This window comes from Mandrillus leucophaeus, unplaced genomic scaffold (assembly GCF_000951045.1).
Source record: "Mandrillus leucophaeus isolate KB7577 unplaced genomic scaffold, Mleu.le_1.0 Scaffold65, whole genome shotgun sequence".
NCBI lineage: Eukaryota > Metazoa > Chordata > Mammalia > Primates > Cercopithecidae > Mandrillus > Mandrillus leucophaeus.
The window spans coordinates 5615113-5642148 of NW_012107030.1; the positions used below are offsets into that span (position 1 = coordinate 5615113).

Sequence of the window (27036 nt, forward strand, 5' to 3'; positions counted from 1 at the left end):
TCAGCCTCCAGTGTAGCTGGAACTATAGGGGCACACCACCATGCCCAGCTGATTTTTGTATTTTTTTGTAGAAATGGGGTTTGGCTATGTTGCCCAGGCTGGTCACGAACTCCTGAGCTCAAGCAGGTCGCCTGTCTCAGCCTCCCAAAGTGTTGGGATTTACAGGCATGAGCCACCACACCTGGCCATCCTTATTTTCTTATTTTTATATAATTGATAACATGTTCTGTTCATAGTTAAGTCTTCATTGGTCTGTGTTTTTACATTATTATGTCTATATAAGTACTGTTTATCTACAGAACTGTCTTATATGCAGATTATGTTTCCTTCTCTATATTCCAGTTTCGTAACCTTAGTGCCATTCAGGGTTTAGGACATCATTGCTCTCTTGACTTAGATTCACTGTTTTTGGATCACTTTCTTCAGTCTTGCTTTATGCCCTTATTTTGTGGGCATGTATCTTCATGTAACTTTTTAATAAAAGGATGTAGTCTTCAGCAAGCTTTTTGTTCTCCCTGAACTATGTGAAATGAGAAAATGATTTGAGATTCTTGCCTTAACATGTTATTGTGGGGATCAAATATAGTAATGTATGTAAAACTGTGAGCCTCCTTTGTCGGGCTCCTTCAGACTTGGTTTAGAACTTGTATTCCAGCAGAAAACAGGGTGATAATCAAGTCAGTCAAGGGACTGTAGATCAGGCTCTGGAGTTACATATGAGTTTTGCTATGGACTGAATTGTGCTCCCCTCAAAAATTAATAAAATATGTTGAAGGCCCAACCCTCAATGCAACTCTATTTGGGATAGGGCCTTTAACGAGGTAATCGGGGTTAATTAAATGAGATCATAAAGATGAGCAGTAATCCAATAAAACTGGTTTCCTTATAAGAAGAGGGAGAGAGAACAGGAATATGCACATGGAGAAAAGGCTGTGAGAAGACACAGTGAGAAGGCAGCCATCGCCAAGCCAAGGAGAAAGGCCTCACCAAAACCCAACCCTGTCTGTACCCTGATCCTCGACTTCCAGCCTCCAGAGCCACTCAGAGTTCTGTTATGGAAGCCATCGCAGATTAATGCAAGTTCCAGTTTTGGCTCTAGCATTTATTAGGTGTGAGATCTCAAGACTATTTCCTTATGTACAGTGTGCTGATACCTAGTTTGGAGGTTGTAAGGATTAAGTGAGCAAATAAAGTGCTTTATACAGTCAGTATCTGGTTTGGTAGCCATTCAATACATGTTTGTTTTTCATAAGCATTAAAAGGGACTATAATTTGTTTTAATGGAGCTGTGCCACTTTATGATTTTATTATTTTATCAGATAATTCTAACCAAACATTTATACATCAAAGCAGTGACAAGAAAAATTATTTCTGGGTAGCGGGGTTGTTGGTTTTCGTTTTAGCAGCTATGTTGAAATGTAATTCATATGCCGTACGGTTCACCTGTTTAAGCTTACAATTTAATTGGCTTTTAGTATATTCACATATATGTGCAGCCATCACCACAGTCAGTTTTAGAACATTTTTATCACCTGAGAAAGAAAACCCATAACCTCTGGCTACCTCCTAATCCCTCACCTACCCCCAGGCCTAAATAACGCCTCATGTACTTTATAAATTTTCCTATTCTGGATTTTTATATGAATGGAATCATATAATATCTGACCCTTGTGGCTTCAGGACATACTGGCTGCGTGTTTTATTTCTTGGAATATTTTTTTCTACTCCCTTGCCTCTTTTCTCTCCTTCTGGTTCTCCCATTATGTGTTTTACTAGTTCTTATTCCAGTTCGTACCTACTGTTATGCGTCCCTCTGTAATTTTTTAATTTCACTTATTGTACTTGTTGACTACAGAATTTCCTTTTTTTTTTTTTTTTGGTCCACAAAAAGAGTCAAACTCTAAAATATTTGAAGATACTTATTCTGAGCCAAATAGGAGTGATGTGGCCTTCGACACAGCCCTCAGGAGGTCTTGTGAACATGTGCTCCAGGTGATCAGGGGTGCAGCTTGGTTTTATACATTTCAGGGAGACATGAGACTTCAATCAAATACATTTAAGAAATATATTGATTTGATCCAGAAAGGCAGGACAACTCGAGGGAGGCGTCTTCCAGCTTACAGGTAGATTTTAAAATTTTCTGGTTGATGGTTGAGTTTATCTAAAACCTGGGATCAATAGAAAGGAATGTCTGGATTAAGATCAAGAATTGTGGAGACCAACGTTCTTATTTATTGCAGAGGAAGCCTTCAGATAGTAGGCTTCAGAGAGAATAGGTTGTAAAACGTTTCTTATCAGACTTAAAGTCTGTGTCCATGTTAATGCTGGAGGGGTATGATGAGGCCTGTCCTGTCTGTGTTGATGTTAATGAAACGGCTCCATTGTCTGGGGTATATACCCTGGTTCTTGGTCTGGTGGAGAAAGAACTCAGGACACGGACACACACGAGGGGTGGGTTTAGAAGAGGAAAGTTTAATAGAAAAAGAAAAGAGAGAGAAAAAGCTTCCTTATGCTGAGAAAGTGGGTCGCCCAAAAGAGGGTCTCTGATTTACGGTGGAAAGCAATTAGTTTTGTACAGAGGCTTGAGGGGGCGGTGATTGATTTACATAGGGCTCAGGGGATTGGGTTGACCAGGTGTGCTACTTACCTAGTCCCAAAAAGACTGACCCTCCCACCCTAGTCTTTTATTATACAAATGAGGCCTCCACCTGGCGGCAGCCATGATGCCTGTACATGGTTTTACCAGGAGGCTGCCATGAGACCCTAAAAGTGGTGACAAGGAAAAGAGGGCAGGAGAGAAGGAAAAGAGGGCGGGAAACACCATATTGAATGTACCTGGCTTCCAGGTACAGCTGCATTTACATATAAAAGCTCCTAGTTTATATATTATACCTGACTTCTGTGGCTGCTTTCTGTTTGAGAAGAAATGGTTTGGGGGCTGCTTTTTATTAAAGGAAAATTCCACCAAGAATTTTCACCCTTTCTAACTGCCTAAAAATTACTTATGAATAACTTCTGTATTATTAGCGCTGGAGGGGTATAATGAGGCATCTCTGGCATGTCCGACCCCCATTTGCCATCATGGCTTGAACCATTCTTTTAGATTAAATTTTAAGAGTGCCCTGGCTGAGGAGGAAGTCCAATCAGATGGTTTGGGGGGGCCTTAGAATTTTATTTTTGGTTCATAGTTTCTTTTTTTACAATTCCTGTCTCTTTATTGGTATGCTCGATTTAATGTAACATTGTGATAATACCTCCCTATAGTGGTTTTTTTTTTTTTTTTGGACAGAGTTTCGCGCTTGTTGCCCAGGCTGGAGTGCGATCTCAGCTCACTTCTACCTCTGCCTCCCAGGTTCAAGCGATTCTCCTATCTCAGCCTCCCGAGTATCTGGGATTACAGGCATGTGACACCACGCCCGGGTTAATTTTTATATTTTTAGTAGAGACAGGATTTCATCATATTGGTCAGGCTGGTCTCGAACTCCTGACCTCAGGTGATCTGCCTGCCTTGGCCTCCCAAAGTGCTGGGATTACAGGCATGAGCCACCACGCCTGGCCGAACCCCAATAGCCGAACCCCTATAGTTCTTTAATCACGTCTTGTTCCATGAACATATTTATGGAGACATATTTAACATCGACACAGACTTTAAGTCTGATAAGAAACGTTTTACAACCTATTCTCTCTGAAGCCTACTACCTGAAGGGTTCCTCTGTAAATAAGAACTTTGGTCTCCAAAAATTTTGAATCTTTTTCTGTTAAATCTAACATCTGGTCCCTCTCACAGGTAGTGTGTGTGTGTGTTTTTTGTTTTGTTTTGTTTTTGTTTTTTGCTGTATGGGTCGTACTTTTCTGTTTCTTTGTATGTCTCATAACTTTTTCTTGGAAACCAAACACTTTAGATAATATATTGTAGCAACCTTATATACTGGTCTCCCCTTACCCAGAGCTTGATATTTGCTTATCTGTTTTTAGGTTGGCTGGCTGGATTATTTTAGTACAGTACACCTACCCCACTCACCCCCTCCCCACCACTAGTGTTAACTCTCTTGTTGCTTTTAATAGCACCCAGGGGTGTAACTTGTTCTACAAACTGTTCCAATCAAATTGTGCCTCCTTCAGGAATAGTTACCTTGGTTAAGTGTTTGATACTTGCTCTCACCCCAGGAGGGCTCCTCCCAGCTATCTTATTTCCTGTTTCTCTACTAGGAGCACAGCAGCCTGCAGCCTAGGATATGTCTTCCTTAAATCCTTGAAGGAAGACATGTGCTTTTCACCACAACCTCCATTGTTCTTGATAGTACCTTTCTTCACAGACTATTGTAAATGAAATTAATTCCTTTGGGAAGAGATTGGCAGAATCTGTTTTCTCACCTGCCTCTCCCTCTCCTTTTCCCCTTAGCAAAATAATCAGAACCAGGTCTCTGGAGCTAGGGGTGAAGACAGCCATAGGCTTCTCTCTGGGTGATACCACAACTCAAGGAGCTGAGTGCTAGATTGGGGATGGATTGGCCTGAGGTTCTCTTGGCTTGCCTTTTCCACTATGGAACCACTTCCTCATGAGCCAGGGCAAGACAGTCAGGGCTCCAGTATTCTCAGTGTTCTGTGCCCAAGGTAGACCCTCCATTCCATGAGTGGGGGCTGGGTCAATGAAGGAAGCCCCCTCCTGTTGACCGAACTTGCCTGGAAGTAACAGGTGACTGGTGGCTGGGTGAGAAGTGTTCCTATCCTCCTCCTCCTCCTCCCAGGGAGAAAGCCCACCAAATGAGAGCTGTGGGATGAGGGAGCCCTGTGTTCATGGCAGTAGAAGTCTAGCGTGGAGTGGCCTGGCGCGGTGGCTCACACCTGTAATCCCAGCACTTTGGGAGACCGACGCAGGTGGATCACAAGGTCAGGAGATTGAGACCATCCTGGCTAACATGGTGAAACCCCGTCTCTACTAAAAATACAAAAAAATAGCTGGGTGTGGTGGCGGGCACCTGTAGTCCCAGCTACTTGGGAGGCTGAGGCAGGAGAATGGCTTGAACCTGGGAGGCAGAGCTTGCAGTGAGCCGAGATCGTGCCACTGCACTCCAGCCTGGGCGACAGATCAAGACTTCATCTCAAAAACTAAAAATAAAAAATAAAAAATAAGTCTAGCGTGTAGTCTCTGCCACCCTGAGCTTGTTGGGGAAACAGGGTTCAAACACCACAGACTTGACTTTCTTACCAAATTTTCGTAGATTTTCTTAAGTAGATTTAAAAAATTTGCTGTTTGCTCTTAAGACCATTTCCAGAGACTGTAAATGTTTTGGTTTGAAATAATTTTCACCAGTTTCACTGGGGAGCAGATCAGCAGGGCTCTTCATACTGTCATCCTTAAAGTTGATCTTCCTAGTTTGGGTTTTTAAGTTTTCTACAAGAGGAAGTACAGGTAGTTTGTTAAGACTATTTTGGGGGGAAGCCTGAGTGAAAAAACTGACATTTTTGAGTTAATAGGTTAATTAGGAAATAAACACTAATGGATTTTGAAGAAAGATCATATGATGGAATAGGAAGATAAAAGAAAGTGATAGAGGTAGCCCGCTTCATTGTTTGGATTCTTTATGGGTTTGGGATACTTAAAGACTTGGACTTAAAAGTTCTGAAAACCAAATGTTCTTAGAGAATTTTAATGTGTGGATTCTATGTATTGGCTTGCCGAACATGTTCATGCTTTATCCCACCGTTTAGTATATTCATTTAAAATGGAATACATTGTTCTGATTTCAAATTATTTTTGTGCATAAACACTTAGCAAAACCCCCTGTTAGACTTTATTCCATATAACATTCAACTCATACTCCTGTGAGAAATTTTTTAATTGAATTTTGACTTTATATTTGACAAGAAAAGCTGGTTCTTAGAGCAGTTGTGATTTAGCTAACTTGGATTATTAAATTCCAAGTTTCTAGTATATATAATGATTATAATTTTTTGCAAACTAACAGAGTTATATGTTTTTCAGGAGTCATAAGGACTGTGTTAAAAGCACCCAGCTACAACATGATATTGATATAAATTTAGCTACTATTTTTTTTCCCTCTAAAAATTTGGTGCCAGTCTGTCTGAATCAAATGACTTCAAATGCAAATTAGCGTTTTAGTTAGGAGAAACTGAGGGGGCTTTCTGCTTTCCATACTAGTTTAGAAACAGGAGAAAAGCACTGAGCATTGCCTGTGTCCCTACTTAACGTTTCCTTAAAAAATTTTTTTCTTTAATCTTATTTACTGGGAAAACATAAAACAGCATTTAACCCCCTCTATTACTATCTTTCCGTGTAAACTATAGTAGGCTATTGATATTTTCTAAGTGTTTATTTCACTTTTAGTGTTAACTGTTTGTAAATCAGTGCAACACATACTCAAATCCTGATAATGTGTGAAACATCCTGTCAGGTATGTGATGGATGCAGAGAATTGTGAGACTAAGTCATATTTGACACTTTAAGGCATAAATGCACAGCAGTTTAGAAGACTGCAAGATAGAGAAGAAAGCAGCATGTATGGCAGAGTGTGAAAGAGGGGAGGATTTGGAGAGGCTTTGAGGAATCTGGGACAACCTCCAGTTGGTATGAAAGGCCTAAAGGCAGGAATATTCATAGTGTCTTCTGGGCATATGAGGTGACTTTCTAGATTGGAATGTTTATATTAAGGGAATATGTGATTAGAAAGATTAATTGTGGGCTGGGTGTGGTGGCTCAGGCCTGTAATCCCAGCACTTTGGAAGGCCATGTGGGAGGCCGAGGTGGGCAGATCACTTGAGGTCAGGAGTTCAAGACTGGTCTGGCCAACATGGCAAAACCCCATTTCTACTAAAAATACAAAAATCATCCAGGTGTAGTGGTGCATGCATGTAATCCCAGCCACTTGGGAGGCTGAGGCAAGAGAATACCTTGAACCAAGGAGGCAGAGGTTGCAGTGAGCCAAGACCGTGCCACTGCACTCCAGCTTGGGTAACAGAGCAAGACCCTGTCTCAAGAAAAAATAAAAATAAAAAAAGAAGATTAATTGTGGTGGACCTTAAATGTAAAACCAAGAACTTTTGACCGTGTGTGTGTCTGTATCTGTGTGTGTGGTCAGTAAGAAGTCACTAAAACTTTCTGAGCAAGTAGATATCATGGCAAGTGACAATGTGTAGGGTGAATTGAAAACCACAGGGCTTACGCCCAATTTTCTTTCATTTTCTTTTTCTTTAGCTTTAATGGAGAAGTATGATTTGTGTTTGAAATTACAAGTTTTTTAAAACCTACAGTTTATAACTCAGCACAAACTTCTCCATAAAAACAACAATATTAGCAATGAGCATATGAATGCCTGAATAATTCGTAAGTAACTGAGGTGTTATGTAGTTGGACTTTGGAATCAGACTAGCTTGAATTCTGGTTTTGCCATTCACTTTGTAAAACTGAACAAACTTGTTAACCTTCCTGAGCTTCATTCTTTTCATCTGGCGAGAGGCGCCAATAATATTGCCCTCTTCAGGGTTGTGAGCATTAAATAAGATAATGCATGTATAAAGCACTTAGCATACTGCCTGGCAAATAGTAAACATCTCTGATGAATACCTCTGCTGTGTTAATTGTTGTTAATGTTGCTATTACACTCATCTTTATCATGTACTAATCACTATCTATTACAGTCAGCTCTCTGTATTCGTGGGCTCCACATTCATGGGTTCCACATCCATGGATTCAAACAACTGTGGATTGAAAATATTTTTTAAAAATTTCATCTGCACTGAACATGTACAGACTTTTTTCCTTGTCATTATTCTCTGAACAATATAGTCTTAACAACTATTTACATAGCATTTACATTGCATTAGGTATTATAGGTAATCCAGAGATGATTCAAAACATATTGGAGAATGTGCATAATACATATACTGGGCCATTTTATATGAGAGACTTGAGCATCCTTGGATTTTGGTATCCTTGGGAAGTACTGGAACCAGTCCTCCATGGATACCAAGGGGACTGTATATTATTTCCATGAAACATGCATTCTGAATTTTGATCTTGTACTGTAGGAACACTATCCATCTGGTTCACAAACAGTCTCTCTCCTGCCTCACCTAAACTTCATGGCCTACTTGCTGCCTCTAGATTTTTCTTTTCTTTGTTCTCTCTTGCCTTATCAATGGGAGCATACCAAAAAACCAAGACTTATGGGTGCCATAGCGAAGGCACCATTTGCTGCCAGTTATGGGGGAGTGTGGTAAGCTTTGGTTTTGTAGAGCACATGTAGTATTAGGTGTTCATTTTGCTTTGTGTTTTTGTATGGGTGGGTTTTGTTATGCTTTAAACTGTGGTGTTTATTATTCAGACATTTAGACTTATCTTTACTTTTGTCAGGTTTAAGCCGTTTTTTCCATACCAGACCTTGCAAGGATTTGAAGAAGATGAAGAGCATATCCATATACAACAATGGGCACTTACTGAAGGCCGTCTTAAAGTTACATTGTTAGAATGTAGCAGGTATGTTCTTTGTTTTGTCATTACTAAGTTGTGGGGAAAACAGTGCAGTGAAAATGTTCCTAAGCAGTATTTGTGTTGTGTGTTCATTTAAATTGTATTGTTTACCTGTCAATTCTTTAACTGTAAATTTAACATCATAAAAGTAGTTCTGGCCGGGCGCAGTGGCTCAAGCCTGTAGTCCCAGCACTTTGGGAGGCCGAGACGGGCGGATAATGAGGTCAGGAGATCAAGACCATCCTGGCTAACACGGTGAAACCCCGTCTCTACTAAAAAATACAAAAAACTAGCCGGGCGAGGTGGTGGGCGTGTCTCTTATACACATCTAGATGTGTATAAGAGACAGGGAGAATGGTGTAAACCCAGGAGGCAGAGCTTGCAGTGAGCTGAGATCTGGCCACTGCACTCCAGCCTGGGCGACAGAGTGAGACTCCGTCTCATTTAAAAAAAAAAAAAAAAAAAAAAAAAGTAGTTCTTTCTAACTTTAACAAATATAAATCATATTTTAGAAAGTGCTTTAATGGAGGGAGGGGCATTTATTCTGTAGTCATTCCAACACTCTTTAGATGCATAATGCTCTGTTGGCTTATTTTTAACTTATTCTACCTACTGGGGAGCTGTTCTTATGTTAAAGAGAAAATTACTCAATGATACTTGTTAAAGCACAGTAAGGAAGTCTTTATGCAGGACCGTCATGATAAGTATAGCAGCCACTGCAGTGAGATCTTGAAGTAGGTGACAGATTGGGCTCAACTCTGAATACAGCATGGGCAGGTGGAAATTTATAGCCAAGAAGCAATGTGGGATCAGTGGATTGAAACTTACTAAGAGGAAACATCAAGGGTAAAGGGGATTCTGGCTAAACCAACCTAGCAGGATTCTTGCTAAAAACAGTCCAGGGTGATCAGACATCATGGAGGATGGTAAAGGAAAATCAGATATAAAGAATAGGGGTTTCTTGCTAAACTGACTTAGCAGAGTTCTTTGCTAAAACTGGACAGATGGGCCTAGCAGAAGATTCAAAAACCTCAACAAAGTTTGGCCTGGCAAAGAATCTTTGTCACCTAGCAAAACAGTTTTGAGAATTGTTCGTGATAATTGGAAACACTCAGGAAAGCTGCAAAACTAGACTTTGAACCACTGTGGCTTTTTAGCGTTTTAGAACTGGAAGAGATCTCAGAAATAATCTTGCCTAGCCTCCTTGTTTTACTTTGCCAGCACCAAAGTTTAAGCTATATTCATATCTTGCTTGAACTACTTACTATACTACCCTTCATATCTCCTAGTCCGCTGGTCCCCAAAATAACAACCAGCATGATCTTTTCAAAATGCAAATCTAATTGTCAGTCTCCTACTTAAAACTCTTTAACAGCTTCCTCATTATTCTTAGGATGTGAACCCAAATCCTCACCATGACACACAGGTTCCTCTTAGCTCTTCCAGCTTCAGTCTCACCATCCTCCACCCAGCCCCTCATTCATAATGCTTCAGCTACATAGGCCTTCCCAAGGCAAGGTGTTGGCAGACTTTTTCTCTAAGGGGCCAGATAGTACATTTTAGGCTGTGATTCACATGGTCTCTGTTGCAACTATACAACTCTTCCTTGCAGTACAGAAGCAGTCACAGATAATGTGTAAATGAATGAATGTGGCTGCGTGCCAGTAAAACTTTGTATATGAATTTCATAATTTTCATATGGTATAAAATATTCTTTTGATACTTTTCAACCATTTAAAAACATAAAAACCACTGGTAGCCCACAGGTTATACAGAACAGGCAGTGGACTGAATTTAGACCATGAGCTGTAGTTTGCCATTCCCTACTTAAATATTTTAAAGCACCAAGCCCATTGCGTTGACTAGCTGCTGCTTTCTTGGCCCCCTTCTCTGCTCCATGAAGCCAACCTTTCTTGGTTTGGCTCAAAAGCTACCTTCTTAATGTCTCTCCTGATCATTCCAAGTACAAGTATACTATCCTCGGGCTACATTTTTATGACACTTGTTTGTACCACTTACTTGTTACATATGACTTTTATTTTTATTTCCAACCCATAATACAATTAAGTACTTGAGAACACAGGTTATATTTTATATCTAATACATTTGTATCCTTGGTAATAGGTTAGTTTTGAATATACTAATAATATACTTAATCTTTTTTGTTATTGTTGTTAAGTCCAGGGTGACTCAGGATTGTGTATCATTATGTTAGAAAGCCTGGTAGACAAAAAATCCCTTTTTTAAAAAAAATTTTAAAAAGACTAAATATGTTGTCTATTTTGTAAAAGGAACTGCACTGTATAGTAAAATAGATATAATAGGTACTATGCTAGGTATTTAGAAAATACTAATTCATTTGTCTTAATGTTGCTGGTAAGGTTAGGTTTTGATTATATGTCTGTTAGCTTGTAGCTGTTTAACCACTAGCTTTGGTGTCAGCTTTGCTCACCACATTTTTGCTTTACCTGCAGTACTGCTCACTTAAAGCCTTGCTACAGGAGTCAAAGACTGCATGTAAGGCCTTGAGAAAGTATAGCCAGACATTCTTTAGGTCACGTTAAATTGAGATAAATGAAAAGAAAAGCATTAGAATGTGTGAAGTACCTGTAACCAACTTTATTTTAATAAGGAACTGTGTAATAAATCTCTGAAAGGATAAATGAGGAACCAATAAGAAGTTTTATAGGGTATACAGGGAAGGAACTGGGTTGATGATGATAGACAGGGGTCAAGGTGATAGCCCAACTATTCCCTATAAACTTGTTTATGTTGTTTTACTTATCACCTGGTCAAAAATTAAGGTCCAGTATTTTTAGAGAGTACATAATTAGGCTGAAGGGAAAAACATGGAAAAATAGTTTTTTTAATGTCTGTCCTTAAGTTATATAACTATCGGCTTAGGTTGTATAGCCAGCACCTTTCCCCAAGTGATAGATTCATCTCGGGAACAAGTCCACTATCTAAAGAGATTTCCTTGCCCATTTTTGCAAATCCAAGCATGTAAAAGTTACTCAGTGTTATGGCGCTGTGTTATTGTTTACATAGTTTAAGGATTATTTGTTTATGAAGGACAGAATAAGTCTCAACTCATTCCTGCTTTTTTGTCTTCGTATTAAGTCCTAACATTCTTTCCGTTAAAAACTTACATTATTGTTTTTCTTGTAAACTTTTTTCTTAGTATAAAAACAGAAAACTCTGTTCAGGTAGATTTTAAGTTTATAGGATTCAAACTAAAGAGAACATATTACTGTAACCTAAGCATTTTTATTTCAATTGTTAATCTCATTTGAATATAAATTCAGCTTGTGTGTTTTATTCTAATTCCTGAAGCAAAAAGAAGCACTAGAGAAAATGAAAGCACACATAACAGTGCTTTCTTTTCGGAAAAAGGACCGAAAAAAATGCTTATTACTTCATTTAAAGTGGAATAACATAGACTTTTGAGTTATAGAAAGCACTGAATTCAGTCTAGCCATATGCCCTTATGTAGTGTCACTAGGCAAGTTACACATCTGTAAAATGGGCAAGGGAGCTACCTTGCTGGTAATTGTCATCAGAGATAGGTAACTACCCACAGTGCCTACCACATAGGACGCCTACAGTAGATGTAGCTTCTATTATTTTGTCTCAAGATAATCATTGCAGTGTCTGTGAAGAAAAAATATTCAAACAGCGGCATTTTTTTCTTGCATATTTGTTTGTGAGAATTGGAATTTGAATTTTATTATTTTAAAAAGGTCTCATTTTGTAAAGGGAGGTTCTTTCCTAATTATCTGAAATACTGTTTTGCATTTCCCAAGCAATAGCTTGAGGGTGGAAAGGCAGTATTGTGTGTAAACATTGGTTTTCACATTTTGCTTTTGTCAAATATTTTTTAAAAAGCAATTCTGAACACTCGCATGTTTTTTTGAGTTGATGAAAGCTGATTTTTTTTTAACCACAGATGAATGCAGTGGCTGTTTGTGGTACTGCTATTCGGTGAAATTATTTCACATTAGTATTGCAATCATATTGTTAAGATGATTATTTTTAAATTTATAATTTATAGTCTATCTTATATCTTAAAGGATAGAAGATATTTGAGGTATTTTGCAAAGAAAACATGTAACCATGTGTACTTAAGCAGAAGATATATTAGATCAAAAACATGGAAAAGAGATCAATTTTCTGGCAGCTAAGGCAACAAAGGAAACTTGATGGATTAGTTAGATCTTTCTTTTTTCTTTTTTTTTTTTCTTTTTTTTTTTTGAGATGGAGTCTCACTGTAGCCCAGGCTGGAGTGCAGTGGCACAGTCTTGGTTCACTGCAAGCTCCGCCTCCTGGGTTCATGCCATTCTTCTGCCTCAGCCTCCCAAGTAGCTGGGACTACAGGCGCCCGCCACCATGCCTGGCTAATTCTTTGTATTTTTAGTAGAGAAGGGATTTCACCGTGTTAGCCAGGATGGCCTCAATCTCCTGACCTCGTGATCCGCCCACTTCGGCCTCTGAAAGTGCTGGGATTACAGGCATGAGCCACCGCCCCTGGCCAGATCTTACTTTCATTTCTGAAACAATTGATTTGTTTTAAAAACTTAAAGTTTACAAAATATACATATTTTGAAAATATGCATGCATTGTAAAATGGCTAAATCAAGCTAATTAACATATGCATCACCTCACATACACTTAGGTCTTATTTTCTGATAAACTGCATGTTCTTTAGGAGAAAAATTCTGGCTCCAAATTCTAAGAGGGATTTTTCATGGATCTTTATGTAAAAGACATTGAATAATGTAGTGAATACTTTTTTGGGAGCTAATATTATCAACCAGTTACAGTTTAAAAAAACAAATAAGATTATAGTCAGCGAAGGCAAGGGCTATAAAATTTTGTTGTATGTGAGAGTACTATACTCCAAAGCAGTACATTTAGTCTAGCTTGTACTTATTATAAGTAGAAGGAGATTCTAATTAGTTATTTCTTTACTGAGTTACACTCATGCTGTTGTAAAGCCTATATTTTCTCAACAGCTTCTAGGGTGTTTTGTCTCACTGGATTTCAAAATTACATTTTTTTTTTTAAGTTTTAAATGTTAAATATAACACAAACACAGAAAACCACAGCAGTTGACATTCTATTCTGTTACCAAGAGTCTTCCCTTATTCTTAGTTTATTGTCCCCATTGACCCATGAATTTTTATTTTTCTCAATGGTTATAATTCTTTACTGTCCTTAATTATTTTGGTGTCTAAATTGTCTCAGATATGGCCAGTAGGAACCCCCTCAAGATGGATCCTGTGTGTGATGTGACCCCATCTTTTTTTTTTCTTTTTTTTGAGACTTCATTATTTTCTGATTTAACAAGCTGTTCTGCATTTATCTTCTGTCTTCTCTGGCACGGTCCCAGAACCAACTATTTTTCCAAAGAACCCCAATTCTTTTTATTTTTAGCTGAGACTATAGGCATGTACCACCATGACTAGCTGCCTAGTTCATTTTAGTAAAGGATGGTATTATTAATAGAAACCAAGATCTGAATGTTGGGTGTGTTTATTGCTACTTTATATATTCATAGACCTCTTCAGAGGACAGTTAGGAAATACATTCATGTATCAGTACTTATACATGCATACAGACACATAATTTAGAAGTCATGAGTTCACCCAATACAGGTTGAGCAACCTTAATCTGAAAAATTTGAACTCCAAAATGCTCCAGAATCTGAGTGATTTTCAGTGCTGACATGATGCCACAAGTGGAAAATACACACCTGACACCTTTGCTTTCTGATGGTTCACTGTACACAAACTTGGTTTCATGCAGGAAACAATATTTTTGTATAAAATTATCTTCAGGCTATAAAGTGTATATGAAACAAGTTAATTTTGTGTTTAGATTTGGGTCTCATCTTCAAGATATCTCATTAAATATAAGCAAATATTCCAAAATCTGAAACACTGCTGGTCCTAAGCATTTTGGATAAAGAATGCTCAAACCTGTACCTCCAATTCTAGTTCATCCTTATGGAATTATTCCTTGCTTTGGTTCTTCCCCCAATTCTTACTTCATGGCACTCAACAACATCAGCACTTTTATTCATTTGCTCAGTCCTATAATAATCTTAATTAGTTTCAGAATTGCGTTGTTCATACAAGTACAAAAAACATACTACAAGGAGTTCAGGATTCCTTTGTAATTCTCCCTGATGCTGCCCAAGATTGAGGGAATGTGAGGTCAAGTACTGTGTTCTTAAATTATTTAGATTTCTTTTTTCCTTTTTGGTGTGATTATGGCGTTCATTTAAAATATAGTTGGGTTTATTCATTCCAGATTTAGTCTCCCCCCACTCCTGCTTTTCTTCATCCTTTCTGATTTTTGCTTTTAAATATGTAGAGTATTAACATGCTTCTCCAAACCCAGAACTATACAAAAAGATATACAGATGGTATATAGTTATTAAACCATCAGTGGTGTTATTTTTGCCTTCAACTGTTATCTGTCCTTTAAAGAAATTAAAAGAAGAACAAACTTTGGTAGTGGTGGGTTTTTTTTACATTTACTGTTTATTTACCATTTCTGTTGCCCTTTATTTCTTCTTTTGTATCAAAATTGTCATCTGGCATTCCTTCCCTTTACCCTGCAGAACTTCCTTTAGCACTTCTTGTTATGTAGGTCTGCTGGCAACAAATTGTCTCATTTTTTGCTTACCTGGAAATTTACTTTCCTTTCATCTGTTCCTTCAGCACTTTGGCTATGTCAATCCCATATTCTGATGAGAAGTTAGCAACTTGTTTTATTCTTCCTCCATATGTAACATGTTGTTTTTCTCTGGCTGCTTTCCAACGTTTTACTTTATGTTTGGCTTTCGGCACTTAGACCATGTCTAGGGGAGCTTGCTTTGTGTTTTTTCCTGCTTCCATTTCAGTTAGCTTCTTGGACATATGAATTAATGTTTACAACCAAATTTGGGGGCTTGGGCTATTCTTATTTTTTCAATTGTTTTGGCCTTTTTTTCCACCTCTCTTATTCTAGATTACATATTATGTTGGGCTGTTTCATTTTCCCATAGGTCCCCTGAGGTTTGGTTTGTTTGCTTGTTTGTTTCTTTCTTTAAATTCTTTTTCTCTGTATACTTTGGCTTGAGTAATTCACGTGATCTTATTTCAAGTTCACTGAGTCTTCTCCTATCTCCAGTTTTCTGTTGAGCTCATCTAGTGAATTTTTAATCTCGTTTATTATACTTTTTGGCTCTAGAATTTCTGTTTTGTATAGTTCTCATTTCTATGTTGATATTTCCTATCTGTTTACTCATTATGTTTTCCTTTAATTCTTTGAACAAATGTTCTGTCAGTTTTTATATATATGTATAATTGCTGCATTGAAGCCTCGATCTGCTAAATCTAACATCTGAGCACATCAGGAGTCTGTTTTGTTTTGTTTTGAGACAGGATCTTGCTTTGCCACCCAGGCTGGAGTGCAGTTACGTGATCATGCCTCTCACCACAGCCTTGACCTCCTGGGCTCAAGTGATCCTCCTGCCTCAGCCTCCTAAGTAGCTGGGACCACAGCATGTGCCACCAACACCTGGCTAATTTTTTGTATTTTTAGTAGAGAAAGGGTTTAATCCTGTTGCTTAGGCTAGTCACAAACTCCTGGGTTGAAGCAGCCCACCCGCCTCAACCTTCCAAAGTGCTGGGATTACAGGCATGAAACCCTGTGCCCTGCCTGCAGCTGCAGTTTTTTGATAATTGAAATATTAATCTCAAAGCAGGCTTCTGTCTACATTTGGAAGGTTTTCATTGTCTTTAAATGTGATTTAAAAAATTTTTTATCCAGTTTTTATAATTACAATCTGTGGGAGAATTTGAGTGACTACTTCACTACTGTTAAAGTGTTGGCCACCTCATTTTGTTGTACATGTTGTTGAATTTTGCTTTTGTTTTCCTCATTGCTTTTTGTCCTTTTATGGGGGGGTTTTGGGGAGACTTAAAACGGTGCCACCACTCTTGACATCATTCTAGAACCCGAAATACATAGTTTTACATTGACCTTTTAAGGCAAAGAAAATCATTTAATTATGTGATTAAATTCTTTTTTAGTGTTGTCACCTGGTCTTGATTCACATATTAGGTGTGAAGCATTTTCAAGGTAGAAGTTTGACAGAAGAGAGAAATAGAGAATTAATCCTTTAAATAGCATTATGTTCATATTTTAAAGTGAAATGTTTAGTTCTGTAGGGGAGGCTGTTAATATTATGAACTTTTGAAATTCATTTACAAGAGGAGCTGTTTTAGGAGTTATAACTTCAAAATATTTCCAGTTTGCATTTGTCTGTGAATCCCATTTATTTTAGCATTGAGTTTGATTAAATTTATTTGGTTATTTTGGCTTGAGTATAACTTAAAAAAATCCATCTGAAGCAAATAAGGCTAAATAATAATATTTGCTTTTTCCCTGAGTAGTTGGTATGTGGGTGCTTCTTTTATTACCTGCCTTTATTTTAATGTTTTGACATTTTTTAAGGAAAAATATCTAGCTAAATCTGAAGATATTTGGGGCATGGCTCTACAAATAATTGTATTATTAGTTGTACTTATTTATTATCTGCAATATGTAGATACTTTACTGCATTTATTAATTCCAGCTCTCAGAGCATCTTTACAAGATTAGTGTTATTATATCCATTTTATGGATGAACTGAGATCCACAAGTTCCTTGCTCAGTACCACTGGAATTTGAATCTAGTTTTGTCTAACTCCAGAGTTCCTCAGTCTTTCTGTAATCTTATTCTGCCTCCATATCCTTTTTTTTTTTTTTTTTTTTTGAGATAGAGTCCGCCCTACTGCCCAGGCTGGAGTGCAATGGTGCAATCTCCGCCCACCACAACCTCTGCCTCCCGAGTTCAAGTGATTCCCCTGCCTCAGCTTCTCAAATAGCTGGGATTACAGGCACTGGCCACCCACCTAATTTTTGTATTTTTAGTAGAGACGGGGGTTTCATCATGTTGGCCAGGCAGGTCTCAAACTCCTGACCTCAAGTGATCTGCCTGCGTTGGCCCCACAAAGTGCTGGGATTACAGGCATGAGCCACCACGCCTGGCCCATATCCTTTTTCAAAAAAACCTTACAGAGAGGCCAGGCGCGGTGATTCACGCCTGTAATCCCAGCACTTTGGGAGTTGAGACATCACCTGATGTCGGGAGTTGAGACCAGCCTGATCAACATGGAGAAACCCTGTCTCTACTAAAAATACAAAACTGAGCCAGGCGTGGTGGCGCATGACTGTAATTCCGGTTACTCGGGAGGCTGAGGCAGGATAATCACTTGAACCCAGGAGGCGGAGGTTGAGGTGAGCCAAGATGGCGCCATTGCACTCCAGCCTGGGCAACAAGAGCAGAACTCTGTCTCAAAAAAAAACTTACAGAATAAAAATTATTTTGGTTCTGAAAACTTTTATAGTATGTTAGAAGTGTAGGTTTTGGAATTTTTTCACATTTTTTAGGGCAGCGCATTATTTTTAAAATAAATTACCTTTTCAGAAAGATCCAGGGATGCAGAGTGCATAATAATGAAGTATTTTTTAGTTGAAGGCTGAAGTTCTGTTTTGTTTTGTTTTGTTTTGTTTTCTTGGAGGAAGCGATAAGAGGAAATTAGCTCAAGCATAAGACATTTAAATTTGTATAAAGGAAAAGTTGAACCCAAAATGAATGCTTTTGAAAATCAGAAGGAATTACTTGGAATTGTTGCTGAATATTATTCCTCCAAGTTTTTTTTTTTTAATTTTATTATTATACTTTAAGTTCTAGGGTACATGTGCACAACGTGCAGGTTTGTTACATATGTATACTTGTCTCTTATACACATCTAGATGTGTATAAGAGACAGCCTATGTCCTGAATGGTACTACCTAGGTTTTCTTCTAGGATTTTTATGGTATTAGGTCTAACATTTAAGTCTCTAATCCATCTTGAATTAATTTTCGTATAAGGAGTAAGGAAAGGATCCAGTTTCAGCTTTCTACTTATGGCTAGCCAGTTTTCCCAGCACCATTTATTTCCTCCAAGTCTTTAAAGCTATGTAAGTCTGTGTAAATTTAGACATAACTCTACTAGATGAACCAAGTTCCTGTAAAGATTTTGAGACTATGTTTCCATTTATTATTTACTTGACATCCTGTATGCAGTTAGATAAAAGTTGAGTGATGTTTTCCGTTAGTTTTTATAAATTTCTCTCAGATACAAAGAATCTTCCGTATAATTAGGTTGCTTTTAACTAGATGCAGACTTTTCAAAAGATTCCGAATTTGGAATTTCTCCCTCCTATGTTTATGTAGGTTCTCTTTTCTTCCTCATATCCTTTTCCCTAAGGTCGTGATGCTGGAAAATAGCCTTGTTTCTTTTGTAATTGTATACATCCAGTACTGTTTCATATTACCAAATATAGCACCTTAATTCTTCTGATGTCTGAATTGTAAAATAATGTGAGAAAACTAAATACAAATACAGCTGACATAACACCAGTGCTCTTTTTTAAAATGCCATACTCCAAAATGTTTTAAATGCTGTATTGGTATGCTACACACTCATATAATACCTTCAGGAAAAATGAACTGTGGTCAGAAAATAATTTAAAAGAGGATTGTGTCTTTGATAATCAGTGCTTTTAATGTATTTTATCTGCAGGTAGCATTTGTGATTTTAACCAAAAGACAGCTGCCTTTATTTTCTCTGTCAAAATTTTTTTCAACTCATTTGTCTCAACTTATATAGTCCAGACTTTTCATTTATTAGCTATGGAATGTCTGACATGTTACTCAACCTCTCTGTGTTCAGTTTTCTAATGTGTAAATTAGGGGTAATATTACGTATTTCCTTGAGTAATTGTGAAAATTAAATGAAGTAATAAATGTAAAGCTCTTAGAATTGTCCCTACAGTAAATGTTAGCTGCTTCAACTATTACTGCTGCTACCACCACCACTACTGCTTCCGCCACTACCACTAGTCATTCCAACATCAACAGTGAATGCATTTTGTCTAAGTACTATGATGAATACACAAAATCTGGAGCTCAGTGTCTGCCCTCTAGAAACTTAAAATGTAGTTAGGACTAACAGACAAAAGCAAATGCATAAATAAGTCAACTATATGAGGCTGTCTAATTTGAATTGAGGCTTAAGTGATCGGTAGTATAGAAACTTAGTGCAAGGAAGAAGTATTTTTGAATTGAGACTACCATGGAAAACTTCATGGATAAGATACAGGAAGATAGATGGATTGTAGATTTTAGGTAATTGGAAAAAGAACCATAAAAGAGAATTAAAATTGTAAAGTATTTTCCACGTCTTGTCTGAATGAAGTGTAGATGTCTCAGGACCAAATTTACTGGCAAAAGAAGTTACAATGGTGATCCTTTAATCAGAGAAAAGTTATTGAAGGTGATATTAAGAAAAATCTGCATATTTATGGAGTAGATTGTATATATAGAGATTGAAGCCCCAGAGACAAATTTAGGAGGTGTTGTGGGTTAAAGGTGAGGAGGTACATGCCTCATAGATACGTGTTAATAGGAACAGGAAGGAAGGGACACATGGGATAACTAGGACAGGGTTTAGTGAGTGACTGAATATATGGTTGAATTGATAGGCAGGGGAGGCAAAGGAACTCTAAGGATCTGAGTGTAGGAGAGTTATGTATCCATTGATATTGATTTGCTTAGCAAGTACTGATCATTTTCTGCGTGTTGTAGGATAGAAAGAACAAGACACAGTTGCCTTCCAGGACTGGAGGGGGAAATAGAGGTACTCATTTCAAAAGCAGATGAATTTGATTTTACATATCTTAAGTAGTAAGGTGTGGTTAGATTTCCCTGTAGGAGTGTTCTGCAAACTCTTGGGGTTTTAGAGGTAGCAGGGGGAAAATGAGGACTGTAGATTAGATTTGGAAGTCGTGAAAATTGAGGAAAATTGAGTTCTGCATGAGGATGTTTCTGAGGTGGGTGGGGAATAGAGAGGAGGTGAGCAGGTATAAAAGGTCAACGAAGCCTGACTCTTTTAACAACAGGTGAAGTGGTATTTGATCTCCTTCAGGTGCAGGGTTTTCCTTTCAAATTAAGTTTAGTCACCAAAGGGAAAAAAAAAGAAAAAACAGATTTTTCCCTCCCTCCCTCCCTTCTTTTGTTCCTTCCTTCCCTCCCTCCCTCTTCCTTTCTTGAGACAGGGTCTCATTCTGTCACCCAGACTGGAGTGCAGTGTCTTGGTCTTGCCTCACTGCAACCTCCACCTGCCAGGCTCAAGCAATCCTCCCACCTCAGCCTCCCGAGTAGCTGGGACTACAGGCATACACCATCATGCCCAACTCCTTTTTATATTTTTTGTAGAGACGGAGTTTTGCCATGTTGCCCAGGCTAGTCTTGAATTCCTGGCCTCAAGGTATTCACTTACTTTGGCCTCCGAAAGTGCTAGGATTCCAGGCACGAGCCACCATGCCCCACCATTTTGTACTTTTCTTTGTAGAAATGACTTTCTTATAGCAGGAGCATTGGGAATTACTTTCGTTTTCTCAGTGGTTTGATCTTTAATCCATTTATACCTAGTCTTCCATTATTGGACCTCTAAGCTTGTGGGAGTTATTTATATCCTACTACTCAACGTCATCGAAAAGGTCTGATTTTTCACAAAAAAATTTTGCAACCTCCAGTATAAATGGGTTAATCACGTAAACAATCTTAATGTGTTTCTAGGTGGTGTTTGTATTTGTGCTTACTGGAAGGTTTCGGCATACCTTTGCCTTTAAAAGAATACTTTGAACTTGCTAAGAAATTTCACAGAGGTAATAGCTGTTTCAGGAGATAGAGGCCAATTTAGAGGAGATAAAAGGCAATTTCTTTTGCTTTTTTGTTTAGTAGTACTGACTTCCCTTTGGAAGTAGTAATAGTAGGCATTTATTTATACTCATTTCTTGCTTATTTAACACATGTTGATTGTTTATATTTATGCAAAATATTTATTAGCCAGTGATTTTTGCTTCTGGTCATTATATAATTTGAATGGAAAGCCTATCTTTGTTTAAGATTGAACTGTAAGAAATGTGAAATGAAAATTGACCCTGTTGTTTAAATGTAGAGATTATAGTTCATCTTAAGCTAAAGCAAATGTCTTCTATATTCACCTAACTGGCTGGTACTCACGTTTCCAGTGGAAACTCCTTTCTGGCATTTCTTCAGAAATTTCCATATTTTTCAAATATCAGGAGGAGATATCAGTCAAGGCCTGGTGCTGTGGCCCACCCTATAATCCCAACACTTTGGGAGGCTGAGGAGGGAGGATTATATTTAATTATAGATCTAATTGGCTTTTATTCATGATTCATGAATTAAGATAGCTTCTGTTCTGCAAATAGAATGAAAACTCCCACTGGGCAATGGCAAAACTGTGGGTTTGGTAGGGTAGAAACAAGGAAACAGAACAATAGAAAAAAAAAAGAACTGATTGGTTAACATAAGTTACTTTTTGGTAAAGAGAGTTTGACGCAACATAGTGAGACCTTCTCTCTACAAAAACATAGAAAAAAAAATTAGCTGGGCATGGTGGCTTGTGCCTGTAGTCCCAGTTATTCCAGAGGCTGAGGTGAGAGGATTGCTTAATTCTGGGAAGTCAAGGTGGCAGTGAGCCATGATCGCACTGCTGCGCTCTAGCCTGGGCAACAGAGCAAGACCCTGTGTCCAAAAAAAAAAAAAAAAAAAAAAGAATGATCTTAAAAAATCAGGAAAATGCAGGGGAGGAGGGAATATTGTAATTCTTCTGAGAATTAAAGCTTGACAGTCAACATAGAAACACTGCTGGTTGAAGGAATCCATTGATGTCAGGTCAAAAGCAGGCACAGAAAACACTGACATAGGGAATTAGGTCCCAGAAACCAAATCTGGAACTTGTAGGAGAGAAACAATCACATTCTGAACAGTTAATCTTGAGTATAACTTTGGTAATGGGAGTCATTCTTGCAAATAAAATAATTAAGTTTGTGCACATATTATACTTTATATTAATCCTAAGAAATAATCCTTTTTTTATTCCCAAGAAATAAGTTTTGAAGCAAAACAAATCCTTAAATTGGCAGATTTGACAGATGCTTCTCTGTAGTGAAGCTAACCTTTGTAGGAGATACTCTAATTTTATTAGAGTGATGATAATGTTTGTTGGTGTTTTCCAGTATTTGAATATCCACTTAAAGCTACAGCTCTTTATATATACTTCAACAGAAGAAATGTAAAGAGAAGATGTGAATGTTGCATAATTCTGTGACGGAATAAAAAAGTAATCTAAAAATCAGAATTAGTAAAAGCCATATCCATTTCAAAGGTAAAACCAAATTCAGAAAAATTGGACAAAATATTTTCATGGAAAAAAGTAAACATACGTGAAGCAACGTGTACCCTGACGCCTGTCAAAAGACAATTATAAACATTTACTTATAGATCGAATTGGCTTTTATTCATGATTCACCCATCAGGACAGCCTCTGTTCTGCAAATAGAATGAAAACTTCCACTGGACAATGGCAGAAAGAATAGTAGGTTTGGTAAGGTGGAAACAAGGAAACAGAACAATAGAAAAAAAACCTGATTGGTTAACATAAGTTACTTCTTGGTAAAGGTTAAAGCACAGGGGACTGACTTATGCTAACTCAGGTAGACTGGAATCACCTATTCTCAGGAAAAACTAGTCTGTTTTTGGAATCTATTTGCTTGTATGACATTTAGCATTAAAATGACTCTATTTTGGTTTGGTCTGTTTTGTTAGGGCTTAATGCAGGAGCTTAGTCCAAAACACTGGCCTCCCATAATTTTTGTTTAACAATTCCCCTCATTTGGTCACACTCTCACCTAGGTGAGATCCTTTAGTACCCCTAGGTGAGAGTGTGACCAAAACTTAGGGCATTAGTGCTACTTGCAGTTTCTATCATTCTGCATTGCCAGTTTCAGCATGCCATTCATAGATTACAGTGTCCTCATGGTCACTCATTTCTTTGAGTTTTTGTTGTTCCAGCCAAGAGAGACCATTTGATGTTTGACCGATGGCTGCATATAAATATTCAAAGCATTTGAGAGAATACAGTGCATAGGGAGACTACTACTATCAGAAGGATAGTATGCAGAGTTTGGAGTATGTTCCCTAACCAAGGTCCCCATGAACCAAACCAGTCAAATCAGATGGATCAAAGAATGAGCTATATTAGAAGTCTACCCATTTTAACCAAGTTGCCTTTTGTTAATTTTTTGTACCTCAGTCTTTATAATACCAGATGTATATTTCTGTGTGTAACAAGAAGTGTCTGCAACTGCACAGATTCCTCCTTGTTAAGTTAGTAGGTAGAAATTCTATTATCCAGCTTTCTATGACTGTGCTAATTTAAAACAAGGAGTGAGAACAAGTGGTTCTAGAAGTCTAACTCTATGCAAGGGACCGCTAGTTCAATTTGAACAAGCAGTTGTATTAGAGATGTTGCTAAAGATAACCACTAGGTATATTAATGGATCTCTTAGGTCATGTAAAGATTTGAGTTTGACATAACAGATCCATCTCTTCATCAAGTTACCCACAGAAGCTGTTTGATTGTGGAATTTTGATTACAGCATTATCCTGCACCAAGCAAAAGAAGAAAGCTTAAGCAAGGCATTAAGAAAGGTAAGAGTCTCATGATAAGGAGGCTTGTTCCAAAGTCTTAGGAAAAGCTGTCCACAGCACAGAACTATCAACTTCTTGTCCTGGTTCACTTTTGTAATGTCTCTGGTTATGGCATAGGGTGATTTGCTGAACTCTGTGTGGCCCACACATTAGGTATGAAACTTGTCTCTTGAAATTTATATTGATTTGTCTAGCTTCACTGTATAGGGATTAAAGAACAGAGCAGTTATTATTCTTAGTTAGAGAGTTGTATGGAGCCAGATATTGGAGGTTTATTAGTCTGTTCTCATGCCGCTATGAAGAAATACCCAAGACTGGGTAATTTATAAAGAAAAGAGGTTTAATTGACTCACAGTTCTGCATGGCTAGGGAGGCCTCAGGATACTTACAATCATGGCGGAAGGGGAAGAAGAAGCAGGCACCTTCTTCACAAGGTGGCAGGAGTGAGATTGAGTGCGAGCAGGGGAAATGCCAGACACTTATAAAACCATCACATCTCATGAGTCTCACTCATTGTCACAAGAACAGCATGAAGGAAACCATCCCCACGATCCAATTACCTTCACCTGGTCCCACCCTTGACACATAGGGATTATAGGGATTACAGTTCAAGGTGAGATTTGAGGGGGGAGACAGAGCCAAACCATATCAGGAGGAAACTAGAAGAATCCAGGATCTAGTTCAGTCTATAGGAAGATAATAAAAACTTACAAATGAACTGAGCTACAATCTAACAGATAAAGTGTGGCTTTTTTTTCATAGTTTTGGCTGGGCATGGTGGCTCACACCTGTAATCTCAGCACTTTGGGAGGCTGAGACGGGCAGATCGCTTGAGGCCAGGAGTTTGAGACCAGCCTGGCCAATATGGTGGAACCCCATCTCTACTAAAAATACAAAAGTTAGCCAGGCATGGTGGCATGTGCCTGTAATCCCAGCTACTTGGAAGGCTCAGGCACAAGAATTGCTTGAACCCAGGAGGTGGAGGTTCTAGTGAGCTGAGACTGCACCACTGCACTCCAGCTTAGGTGACAGAGCTAGACTCTGTCTCAAAAAAAAAAAGTTTGCTTTTCTGGAACTTTTTATAGGTAATTTCAAATAAGACTTACAAGACTCTGAAGGCTGTGAAGCCAAACCCAGGACTCACCATTAAATGTCACCTATAGTACTTAATAGATTATGGTGTCTCCTTGAGGTCCCAAAAATATCCTGAGTTTCCTGGGCCTGTCAGGAAGTGACATTCTTCATTCCTCTTTTAAGACCACCAGCTGAGCTGTTGTATTCAAGGTACCAGACCAGTTTTTCCATGGTGGCAGTTGGGGAGAGGGGTGACAGAGGTGTTAATTGTGCCATAAAGTCAACTTTAATTCCTTGAAGTTGTCTGGTCATATCTGAAAATATGAGATTCCAGTCAAAGCTTGGTACCATTGCCAACTGTGTCCTTTTACAAGGAGAACAGATTCTTAAGAAACATGTGTAAATGATTATATTGCCATAAAATTAAGAATACTCACTAATAGTTTCCAAAATCTGGAGGGATCAAATGGGATGAAAAAGTAAAGGTTTCAAATTTTGCTCACAAAAGCGAACTTTACCACACTGCTATAAGCTATAGATTAACAGAAAAAAAGTTTCTTTAAATCTGGAAAACAAAACACTGAAGAATCAGCAATATTTAAAATTTAAAAATCATTAAAAAAATTCTCATCAGTTTATTCAGTTCCGTGTAATTTACTCTTATTCTGCCAGATCTTGGTAGCAGTTTCATGAAGCCATCAGTTTCTTCATTAGAGTTTTATAAATTCTTATCCAGGCCAATGGTATGATCTTAAAGTTATCAGAAACTTGTATTCCAGAGTACTTGTAATGAATCTTGACGAATAAGCAATTTTGGACTGTAAGTGACTGCACATGCTTTAGGGAAGAACCAAAACCGTTGTCTGTGGATGATCGAGAGTTAGAATGGCCATGGCTAAAAATCTGATGAGAGTTCATTATAATCAGCAATTGACAAATTTGGTTATTGCTATAGCATTGTAACATTTAACCTAATCAAAAATTATGACTGATAACTATTAGATTTCTAGTAATCTCATACAAATTTTGGAATACTCGTATCAATAACATACCCGTTAACATAATATAAAGAAAGTTTAGTATCACTTATTATTTGACAATGCTTCCCATATAATTTCATCACATAAGCCTAATTAGTTATCTCTCTTTCTCAAGGTGAGAAACACAGTCTTTGGGCTTTCAGGGGCCCAACTAGGAAATTCCAAAATTAAATTAAGGTCAAAGAGGCTTAATTTAGAATTTGATTTTGGTAAGTTTGTCAAAAATATCAAAATGTTTTAAACCTTAACTAAATATGATCTTGTAATGTATTTAATCGAGAAAGATTTTAAAGACAAGTACGGGTTATACAGTTGTCAACAAAAACTTAACTCTTTTAATGTTGAGAAGACTCAAGTAAATAAATACCTAGTAAAAGATAACATGAAGCACTAACAATTATCTTGATAAAACACAAAATCTTTGTTTGCTAGGCAATTATTTAAAAAGCAAAGAAAAATCTTTCACTATTTCCTATTAAGAACAGATCAGTCCTCCAAGAAAATTCTGTAACTTTTCTTACCAAAAACACATATTGCTTGTTTCTTGCAGATTCTACAGCTTTCAAAATTTTTCATTTGACAATTTCCACGTGGTTTTTTTTCCCCCTGTAAACTATCAGTCTTTCAGTTACCTGTTCCATTCCCCTAAGCAGTTGTTAACCTGGCAACCCTAAATTTGCACTTCCAAGGGATGATTCTTAGGTAAAACATTATAGAAATTTTTTTATCTCAGAGGCATGGAGAAAGAATGCAAATTTTTATAAGAAT

At 37.8% G+C, this 27036-nt stretch overlaps 1 protein-coding gene across 1 annotated transcript in view; it reads left to right on the forward strand.

Annotated features, from left to right (window-relative positions):
* PDZD8 (PDZ domain containing 8) overlaps nucleotides 1–27036 on the forward strand; it is a 103487-nt gene that overhangs the window by 25421 nt on the left and 51030 nt on the right. Inside the window, exon 2 of the mRNA XM_012001114.1 lies at nucleotides 8375–8497. Within this exon, the coding sequence (XP_011856504.1) occupies nucleotides 8375–8497 (123 nt within the window). The remainder of the gene's footprint in view (nucleotides 1–8374; nucleotides 8498–27036) is intronic.